Here is an 11,977-nt window from a genome sequence, read left to right on the forward strand (position 1 = left end):
AAAACTTGTTGCCTAAATATACACAATATATATATATTTATATTGTAAGTTATGAAAATATATATGGAAATTAAGCTACACAGAATATTTCACGTTTCATTCTCGTGAGAATTCGTCAGGCTCATGCGAAAAGTTATGGTTATCTCGCGTTTATGTATATGCACATACTATTACATTTTCTAGTTAGCCAATCAGCTTCCTACTTGCCACCGCGATCCTCCTAATCAGCTAATTGGTGGGCACTTATAGGACAAAGGCAACGTTGACCTCCGGTTCACCCCTTCTCTTTGTGTGTTTATGGGAAGGGTATATATACTTTTGTTGTAGTAATCTGGCCTACTTTCAGCCTAGATGTAGTTAGATATGTTATTTTGCGTTTTAGTCTATATATATATATATATATATATATATATATATATATATATATATATATATATATATATATATATAACAATATATGTGTGCGTGTATATATATATATATATATATATATATATATATTTATTTATTTATTTGCTATACCTTATCATAACAAAGATCCATACAAAATTTCAGCCGGATCATTTCAGTACTTTACGAGAAAAGATTTAGAAAATATAATATAGATGGTTGATTCCTAGACTATTTTTGTGTAACTCTAAATAAAGAAACAATAAAGATATATGAAATCTATTTTCAGAAATTATTGACTCAGACTTAATATCCTGTAAATGGTTTCAATTACTATGTTTTTCTTCTTACTGGTCATTACGAAATGAAGAGGCAAGGCTACTTAAAGTGACTTGAAGAAAAAACATATCGACTAATTTATTCGCATTTAGTGAATAAAAATGTATAAACTTGAAGATTTTTTTTTTAAATAGTCAAAATTGTTATGAATAATAAGCTCAATAAAGTTAGAATTTTGGCTACAGAGCATTCCAATTACCACAAAAATCCAGTCCACGATCATAATTTTTATATTTTATATTCATTTTTTGGCTATATCGGCTATATGCATAATAGAAATAGATGTAAGACACGGATGGAAAAGTAAATATAAAAATTTACCTATATATAAAAATAAAGAAATGAATATAAAAATCATGATTGGAATGTAACTTTACAGTATATATTGAGAATGTGCGTGAGAATACTTTTCAACCTATATACTCAGCAATTTTTATCTACATACTTGAAATTTGGAATATAGGGTATTCAGACATGTGGAAAACTTTTTAATCCGTTTTCATCCGGAAAAACAGTGCTAAGGGGTCAAAATTATAAAATTGGTACGTGGAGGCCGTCGAGTTTATATCTGTTTGTTAACTGTTTCACGACTGCACATGCGCTACTCGTTCAGATTATGTTAATGCTAAGATGGGTTGAAAATAATTTTTAGAGATCGCGTTCAATTGGCTATCGTACTTAACTCATGGTTTTTGATTATAGCTGGAGTATTTTATTTACTCACAAGATGTGAATTGCTTCGAAAAAATATGATGCTCGCATGCACATGTTTTTGTTTCTTTCTGTTTTTACATCACCTTTTTTTAAGGAATGTAACGTTACGTTTAATACCAGGCAACACCGGTTACATCTTCTAATATATATATATATATATATATATATATATATATATATATATATATATATATATATATATACGTTCGTATATTAGGTGTATGTGAGTAAATGAAGTAGTTATATATATATATATATATATATATATATATATATATAACTACTTCATTTACTCACATAAACCTAATATACGAAAGTATAGATTTATGCGTAAACTTTAAGTATTTACTTCAAAAGTGCTCAATACATAGGTAGAGCTAGTTAGTAATTTATAAAATATATATGGCGATTAAGCTACACTGAATATTCTGCGTTTCATGCGATTAAGCTATACTGAATATTCTGCGTTTCATCCACTATAGGATTCGTTAAGCCTGACGAATCCTATAGTGGATGAAACGCAGAATATTCAGTGTCGCTTAATCGCCATATATATTTTATAAATTACTATATATATATATATAGAGAGAGAGAGAAAGAGAGAGAGAGAGAGAGGAAGAGAGAGAGAGGCGCTCAGACAGATAGACAAAGACGGAGAGAGGGACAGACAGGCAGACAGACAGACATATATATATCGTCGTCGTCGGCCGATTTCTCTCTATCCGAGAGAATTTCAATTTCCTCGTCCCTCAGTGTTTGGATCGCAGATGGCTTCTCAGACCAATCTGAGCATTGAATTTGCGTGGGCAGAGAAGGCAAGCAATGCTTGGCAGGGGGGGGGGGGTTCAGCACGATTTTTTCTTGCCTACCTCTTGATCTCCACCAGTCTTCTTCTTTCTGCTTCGTATCCTTTGGTACCATGTATGATGGATTGGCGTCACAGGCGCCGATCCTGAGCTGTTTTTTTCCAGATGTGAAGATCAAATTCGGTGTTTTTTTAGGGTGGACTTAAGTTGGTCCTTATATCGCAATAGAGGGCGGCCGATAGTTCTTTTTCCTGTGGCTAGCTCCGAGTACATGGTTTGTCGAGGGAGTCATTTTTCATCCATTCTGAGGATATGCCCCAACCAACAAGGTCTGTGTCCCATGGTGATGTCCTCAACACTGCATCAGTTTGCTCTCTAAAGAACGCTTGTGTTGGTTACTTGCTCATACCATTTGATGTTCAGTATAACTCGAAGCTTTTGTTGGTGGAATTTTTCGAGTTTAATGAGATCATGTTGGTACATACTCCAGTTCTTATACTCATACAAAAGCGTCGGGATAACAGAGGTAAAAACAAAATACCAAAACACCATCGAACAACACATTTGTATAAACCCAACCAATTCTTGTGACCTGGAAGAAGAATGGTTGTCAATCAGTAAGATTATTAATGAATCACCAAAATCTCAGTCAGGTTAAAGAAAAAGAAAAATCAAGACTGGTTTGATGAAAACTGTGCTGAAATTAATCTACTCATTCAAGAAAAGATAAATACTCGCCATGCTCATGAATAAGACCCTCGAAGCCAACATAAGACCAACATCTACAGAAACTGCAAAAAAATAACAGTATCAATCAAGATTACGGAAACTAGAAACAAATGGTTGCAGTTGAAAGCTTTAGAATTGGAAGGTTTTGCAGAAGCCCGCGACCTTAGAAATTACCATGCCGAAACACTCCTTGCAGCAGACAATGCCACCGTCCTCAACGATCCACAATCAATTCATGATCATTGGAAGGAGCAGTTTGCCACTCTACTCAATAAAGAATATTCTGCAGATGAGGACTTTCTCAAAATGGACCAACACTACCCAGCACAATTATGGATGAATGCACCACCATCATTTACAGAATTTCCGAGTGCGATGGCCGGAGGCTTTATTTACTTTCATTTGGTAAATGAAAGTAAATAAAGCCTCCGGGCCTGATAATATCTCCTTCGAACTTATCCACCATGGTTGGCAACATCTGAAAACAAGACTATTCACTCTCATTCTTAAGATGTGGGAAGAACGTCAAGTACCAAAGGATCTGAAAGACGCAGTAATAGTAACCATCTTCAAAAAGGGTGACCGAAAATCATGTGGCAATTACTGTAAGATTGCTTTTTTGTCCATAATGGGAAAAATCTTTGCCCGCATACTACTGAATCGCTTGCTGCAAGTCACGGAATCAGCCCTCCTAGAATCTCAGTGCAGCTTCCATGCCTCTCGGGAGATAATAGATTTTCTATGCTAAACATCTGCAGGAGAAAATCAGGGAAGAACAGAAACCCGTCTTTCTTGTATTTTATGACCTGCAAAAAGCATTCGATGGCGTTCCAAGGGACGCAATGTGGAAAGTTCTCAAGCAATTTGGTTGCCCAATCCACTTTGTAGAACGCATCTAGGCACTGCATGACGACATGTCAGGATATGTATCGCACCAGGGCAAGGAAACAAAAAAGTTTCCAGTTACTTGTGGACTACAACAAGGCTGTGTCCTTGCACCTACACTTTTTCCCTTTTATCTTGCTGCAATGCTTCACGAATTTCCCCCAAATAACCCGGGGGTGGACATTAGGTACCGTTATGATGGGAGACTTTTCAAGCCTGCTAGACTAAAATCTCAAAGCCTTGTGAAATTCCAACACATCACAGAGCTGCAATATGCAGATGACAACATGGTCTTTTGCCATTCGAAGGAAGACATCCAGAGATCCGTAAACAATTTCACAGCAGCCTACCACCGCTCTGAACTCTCTGTTAATATCGGTAAGACAAAAGTGTTAGAACAACCAGTACCCAACACCATCTTACAGGACATAGGTATTCACATAAATGACACTCCTCTTGGGCAAGTAGATCATTTTCAATATCTCGGTAGCATAATATCAGAAAAGTGCTCAATGTAGAATGAAATAGAAAGCCGAATTGGCCTATGGAGCTTTCGGTAAACTGACGAAGCGCGTTTTCAAAAATAAACATCTATCAATAAAAACAAAATTCATGGTATACCACGCGATTGTTATATATATATATATATATATATATATATATATATATATATATATATATATATATATATATGCGCGTGTGTGTGTATGTGTGTGTGTGTGCATGCATATCTTCTATAGATGATAGGTTTTAAATAAACTCACCTCTTTCCGTGGACCTTTCTAATCAGAATAAATCTGTTGCCAAAATCTTAAAATAGTTGCATTTCCTGAAACCCGTCTTTTTTTTTTGTTGTTTTTATCCGTCGCTATTTTCGGTGCAATTTTTATCTTTATTTTCTTTCTTCGTTCGCATCGCCTAACCGATTATTTATCGATAAGTGTTACCATCGCCACACAACTTTTTCTCCTTTCCAAACCACTAATTTTTTTCTACCACCAATGTTTACAATCCAGCTCTTGCCAACAACTAAAAATAATAGAACTCACGACTGAATCTCCAGATTAGAGAACAAAAAACCGCAAACAAATCAACTCAGATATTTTGACCATTTTTTAATTTTTTTCTATAGTTTTTTTTTCTCCAAAAAAATTTTTTTTTTTCAATTCTTTCAACTATTTACGGTTTTAAGCAGTGTATGACTAATCAGTGTCCATTTATCATTTTATTATTAATATCGTTTATATTTTCTTTATGCAAATAAGCCCTTTGCGTCTTTTTTTATACAAAACATTTCTGAGGGTTAAAATATATATTTCTGTGGCCTTAAATTCATTTTCTTGAATACATATTTTTGAGGGCTGAATTCATTTTTTTATGATTCCTAGTATATATATATATATATATATATATATATATATATATATATATATATATATATATATAAATTATTTACTATAATAGTTATTAAATACCTACAGGTATCATCAGTACAGAGTGTCACGATTAAGAACAGTCGATTGATTCGAACCCGGTGACAGAAGTCATCTCTGGCTTCATTAGCAAGGACCTAATCCATTCGGCTAACGTTAACCGCGAGAAATGCTGTTGAATTTTAAACAGTTATTTTTATTAAATCCTTTTTAACGTCTGTCAGAGTGATCTAATCATTATATGATTATCTGCGCATAAGAGCTAAATTGACAGACTTTAATTCAACTGAAAGTGCACAACGATAAGAAACAAGACTCTTAAAGGGGCTGACATAAGTATTATTAAATACCAACAGACAATAGTGTTTCATCTATTTGGGAATCATCAGTTCAGGGTGTCACGATAAACACCAAGTTTTCATTTTCATTTAAGTTCATGCCTCAACTAAGACCAGAGGCTGTTTTTGTTGCCTGATATAGTCTTTTTAGACTGAAACAGTAGATTTATTGTCTCGATTAATGGTAATTTTGTTTAACTAAATTTATATATGAAAAGTAAGTTATATATATATATATATATATATATATATATATATAACTTACTTTTCATAACTTACTACCTAGCTCTACTTAGGTATTAAGCAATGTTGAAGTAAATACTGAAAATAGATATATCTTATGTAGATACACTATAATAATATATACATATATATATGCATATATATATATATAAATATATATATAGAGAGAGAGAGAGTGTGTGTGTGTGAGAGAGAGAAATATTATATGTGTGTTTCTTTTTTTCTCTAGCTGTTCATATGCATAATTAAAGAAAATATTTCTTTGTTTTAGGAAATCGTAGTTTTTAACGAGTACATATCGAAACATCGACATGTTAGTGTCTCTATTGTATAAAAAAAGTATCAATATACAAACCGCTAAATTTTAACTTCACGTAGGGACATTTTGGTCTTATCTGATCAGTTTGTGACACTTAGCTTCAAATTCCTTTCAGTAGTTTCAAAGTACATATATTAATCGTCGCATCATCTTATGTCAAATCGATTGGTTTTGCCGTCTTTTTTGTCTTTTTTTTAAAAATAATAACAAATTTAGAGACAATTATCTGGCAAAGCTGCTTCGTAAGAAGTTTGTGGTGCGATTCGCTTAAAATTGATCATAGTACCTCAAAATACGGCGAAATGATCGAAGTTGCTTGATTGGTTCTGGATCGAAAATTGACAGTTAATTATTGAAACTGTCATTTGAAAAGTTTCGAGAAATAACCACTCACAGTCGCTTGACGTTATGACACAACTTGTAAACGTGGTAACTTTTCCTTTTATGAGGCAATTAATTTTAGTGCTATCAGAATTCCCGACGTTACCCGGGAATCATTTAGCACCCGGTGTACTCTTACACTTTAAAATCATTTAAGTATCTTTATTTTTTTTTTTTAGAATTTATAAATAAAACACGTGAAGCATGCATGATCCTCTGTGAGTGCACAGTGAATGAGGCATAAAAAAAAGTTCAGCATTTGCTCTTCCCCCCCCCTATTTAGCCCCAAAAGTCTCCAGGGGACGTCAGATCCTGGTGAAAATGAACAAACGGTGCAGTTTTAGGTCTTAACATATGTAAATTTCAGTTCTGCACCATGCAAAGAAAAAAAGAAATTACAAGTTCATCATTTGCCCCCGTCCCCATTTAGCCCGAAAAATCGGCAAGGCCTATTTAAATTTGAGTTCAGCGCCATGCAAAACTGCTAAATAGACATACACAGAAAATTTTGGACAAACATGGTAAAATAGTCCCCAAAATAGTCTTTTTATTAGCCCTAAAAGAGCCCCTGGGACATACTCAAGAGTTATCTCGAAGTAAAGACAAACAATTTCCTTTTTCGGGAGACCAAATAAAACGTTGTCCTTTTTTGATTTATCCTCCAATTAATAGTGAAACAAAAAGTTTGTGTGCCATGATGCTGACTCGCTCTAAGATTCAAGCCGGAGTGGCAAGTATTTTACCTGGATGCGTTTTGATTGTAATATGAAGTCTCTTAACCCTAACCCTACCCTCATTACTGTTTTTATATGCAGTGGGTGTTTTTATTTAATAATTATCTGCTCTCTAATTTGTTCGTTTCGTGCTGTCTATAAGATATTTTTTCATTGTTTTTTTTTCTTTCTACAAAAGACTCACCGCTTATCAAGGCCCAGAGGCCACTCGAATATAAGGGTTAATGAGTGTAAAGTTCAAAATAGACTTCGTAGCTTTGTGGGGGATGTCCCTTTCTCTTCCCTGCAACGTCTTTCCCACAGAAGAGACGTTGCGAGCCTGGCTCTGCTTTATCGTTATTTTATGGCAAGTGCTCATATGCACTTCCATCTGTGGCCTCTCCTCGCCAAACTTTCACGAAAAACCCTCGTCTATCTGAAACCACTATCAATAGTTTCCCACACTTTTATCTGTGCCTAAACCTAAATGCAGATTCCATGCACAAAGTTTCTTTCTTAGAACTGCACGACTGTGGAACTCTCTTCCGATTGCATACAGTCTGATTGTCTTCAAGTCCAAAGTAAACAAGTTCTTGATGAACTGCCTCCCTAAGTAATCCAATTTACAAAATTCTCACTACTTATGTTTACTAAGCTATAATCACACTGACTAATGTATACATATTGACCCTTATCCTCGAGTGGCGTCTGGGCCTTGATAAGTGGTGGTTCCTGTGTAAAAAAAGTAATTGTTAGTAGTGGAAATTTGGTATAGCTTGATTACTGATAGGGGGAGGCTCAACAATGACCTGTTTACGTTGAACTTGAAAGCAACCATATTATAGTCAGCTGGAAAGCAGGCCAGCGGAACAGAGTTCCATAAGAGGGCAGTTCGATGAAAGAAACTTTGTTCATGAAATCCACGTTTAGGTTTACGTACAGATAGAAAAAAAAACAAATCTAGCGCCCTTCATAAACCCAGCCGTCTATAATATAAATATCACCTGTCTGTTTAAATGTATGTATGGATGGATGGATGTATGTATGTCTTGCGAAAACTTTAAACAGAGATCAGGTATTTTCACGGGATGGATATCGTTTTGAACCACGACCCTTCAGAGTATAAATATCGAAAAATTGACCAAAAACATTAATTTCAACTGGGAACTTTTCTACAGGAAGGGGTCTTTTTTTCCGCCGATTTTTTCGAAAATCATTGCCTGTTTTCGATTGTCTAGCCTTAATTTAAACCTACGTCACTTCTGGTTTGGTAATGGCGCAACAGCTAACGCGTCACTTTTTTTTTTGTTGTTTTTACTTTCTTTTCCGCCTTCCTGCTACGGGTTTGAGCCTGCCTGCCTACTACAACTTTTTTTTTGTTTAATACACATCTACAAACACCCGGGCAACGCCGGGCAACGCCGGGCAACGCCGGGCACCCAGGCTAGTTTAGAATAAGGGATCAGTTTCACATATAAAGGTAACGTTAAATGATACCCCATTTCCGGGCCGTCCAAGCTTTTTAGAGCAGTTAACATTACAAATAACCAAAGTGTCAGTGGCAATGAAATTGTTCGGAGAGTGCATTTTTTTTTACATGGAGGTCACCACTTATAAAGGCCCAGAAGCAATTCGGGGAAAAGGGTTATTGCGTGTGCATTTATCAATGGAATAGTGTTGTAGTATTCGTTAGTATTGGAGATTTGATAAAGAGTCATTACTTAAGGGGGCGGTTCATAAGGAATTTGTTTATGTTGGACTTGAAGACATCCAAGTTGAAGTCAGTTGGGAAACAGGCAAGCGATAGAGAGTTCAACAGGCGTGCAGTTGTAAGAAAGAAGCTTTGTTCATGGAATCTAAGTTTTGATTTAGGCACAGATGAAGAGTGGGGAAAATTATTGACAGTGGTTTCAGCTAGACAGGTGTTTATCAAGAAAGATTGGCGAGGGGGGCAGACATTGGAGCTCAGACGAGCACTTGCCATGAAAATAACGATAAAACAAAGATAGGCTCGTAACGTCTCTTCTGTGGGAGAGAGGTTGCAGGGAAGAGAAAAGGGCATCACCCACTAAGCCACGGGTCTATTTCGTACTATGCCAAGGCAGGATAGACTGTTTTTAGCAGGTCCTGCCCAGATGTAGCAGCAGTACTACATCCTTGGACGTACTTGGCTTTTATACAGATAGAGAATTGCGTCAGTAGTGAGATATCTTAGAAGGATCCCACCATTTTCCCAACGACCTTGGCAACAGACTTGATGTACGTGTTTCACTTCAGATCAGGAGTAAAGGTGAAACCCAGAAGCTTATCAAAACATGGGGCCTCTCCTAGACGAGAGCCATCCATTTCAATTGATGCCAGATGGTGATAAGAGCGTTGATGATGTAAAGAAAGGAGCTTGGTTTTAGATGCATTGAAGGTAACCAGCCACCTCTTCCCTCACTGTACCACGCGCTCAAGATCAGAGGAGAGAGAATCAGAGAGAACTTTGTCATTTACGGCCTTTGATGTGTTGCCATAGATGGTCGTGTCATCAGCATAAATGTCTACGAATGATTTAAGTATGTGTTTTGGGAGATCATTGATGTAGATCAGGAAGAGAGTTGGGCCCAGAATGAACCCCTGAGGGACTCCAGCATTAATACTGCGGGCCTCTGATTTCTGCCCACCAACCACTACTCTTATGAGCCTATCAGAGAGAAATGATTTAATGATTGAGAAAGCATTTCCAATTATACCGTAGCTGGAGATCTTGTGAAGTAGGCCCTTATGCCATACCTTATCGAAGGCCTTATTTTTGTTGTTGTTTTCTTCACCTTAAAGAGATTTTTAGCCAATATTTTTTCTTCACTTCCATTTCAGAAGAAATAATAATAAAAAAAACTCTAATCATAGTAAATAAAAGCCATTTTTTAGCAAAATAATCTTTAAATAAGTTTTGATAAATTATCTCCCTTACTTTGCCACACTAAAGTAAAAAAAAAATCGACGTGAGGTTTAATCCTGTTTTTTTATGCTTATTTCTCTCCATCTACAAATACTGACATGATACATGCTAAAGGCAATTTACTAATTAATAATATTTACCAGGCTATTATATAATAAATGGATAATTAATTGTGTAAAAGATGTTTGGAACCAATTTACTCTACCGTAAATTGTGTTGAAGTCTGTAATTAGCATTTAGTTATTTTTTTATTTGAAGAGAGGAAATAATCGGAGCGAAAGCGAGTAAGTCACCGGTAGTTTCCTTCAGTCTTGACAGACTATGGATACCCACTGTAAAGGTGCCTGCACGTGAAATTTTCGTGGCAAGAGTTGTGCAATCTCGAAGCACACCTCTCTTGAGTCGACATTATTGAATATATGGCAAATGGATATTCGGGGAGACTGAAAACAATGCCGAGATAAGCGGAGAGCATATACGGCGCCTAGAATTTCCAAATGGCCACCCATCTAGTACTGGCCATGCTCAACGTTGCTTAACGTCGATAATCTGACGAGAACCGATGTGTCAACGTGATTATGCTGTATACATAGTCTAACACTATTTTTAAATATTAAGTATAAATTATTTTACGCAAATCGGCCATAAATGTGTAGCCAAGAAAAACTTTTTTTTTTAATAATTACGTCATTATTGTTTAAACTCATTTATGTTGCCATTAGTTACCAGTTTTCACAGTATTTTGTTACTCATTGTTTTATTTCTATTTTCTTTTTTTTCTATTTGCAGTGCGTTATATGTCTCGGGGCGAAGGCAACAATGCAGACGTTCCCTTGCGGGCATCGCGTCGTGTGTCGGAAGTGCTTCATAAAAACCATCCAGGTGGCAGTATCTCAGCGATGCTTGCCTCTAAGGTGTGTCATTTGTCGGACGCGGATCCTGAAGCTCCGACAAAACCCGAAGCCGCATTCGGAAAGACGGGACGGGTCGAGCAGTAAACATGACAAAAGTGACAGCAAGTCGTCCTCGCATAAAGACAGGAAGAGTGGCAAGTCAGCCTTAGAGAAATCCATAAAATCGGAGATTAAAAGCAAATCTTAAAAAAAATAACCAATATAAGTAAACACCTAAAGAAGAAGAACTTGAGATGAAAGCCAGTGCAAAATTATGCTATAAACAAGACAGCCATGAAAGGAATATCAAGGAAGCTGCTATATTTAGAGTAATGGATATATTAACCAATCAGCACACGTTCTAAAAATTCAAAAAAAAAAAAAACATAATATAGCAGGTAGATCGTTTCATCAACTCAAAACGAAAAAAAAAAAAAAATAAATATTTTTTTGCAATATTAGGATACAAATTCAAAAATATTCTTCTACAAGCGATGCAACTAGGGCCATAAAAATTAAAAAATAAAATAAAAAGCTATAGAAATCGGCTGTAGTACTGAATTTTGTTCATAGTATAAAATAGATAGAAAAAAAGGCATCGTCTATTGCTGAAGAGTTTTGAATTTGAATTAAGAAGCATAAAAACGAAACAAATAAAACAACACAATTAGTTGAAAGGTTTGGCGGCCATTTTTTAAACAGAAAATGACGATAACTCATTCAACTTAATTGTTTAGTCTTCCTGAAACAAAAGACATAAAATAACAAAATGGTGGTTACAAGCAACGAGCAAATTGGAACAAAATCTATAGCAATCATCAAATCTTTCTCCCATCGTACTGAAAAT

General features: G+C 35.7%; 1 protein-coding gene across 1 annotated transcript in view; it reads left to right on the top strand.

Moving 5' to 3' along the window:
- Positions 1-11,977, top strand: part of LOC145263683 (uncharacterized) — a 376,378-nt gene that overhangs the window by 364,011 nt on the left and 390 nt on the right. Inside the window, exon 3 of the mRNA XM_080120569.1 lies at positions 11,027-11,977. This exon is cut by the window's right edge and continues 390 nt beyond it. Within this exon, the coding sequence (XP_079976695.1) occupies positions 11,027-11,338 (312 nt within the window). The 3' untranslated portion in view covers positions 11,339-11,977. The remainder of the gene's footprint in view (positions 1-11,026) is intronic.

Source organism: Euprymna scolopes, chromosome 39, assembly GCF_053919585.1.
Source record: "Euprymna scolopes isolate OS-2025 chromosome 39, ASM5391958v1, whole genome shotgun sequence".
In the NCBI taxonomy this organism is placed as follows: domain Eukaryota; kingdom Metazoa; phylum Mollusca; class Cephalopoda; order Sepiida; family Sepiolidae; genus Euprymna; species Euprymna scolopes.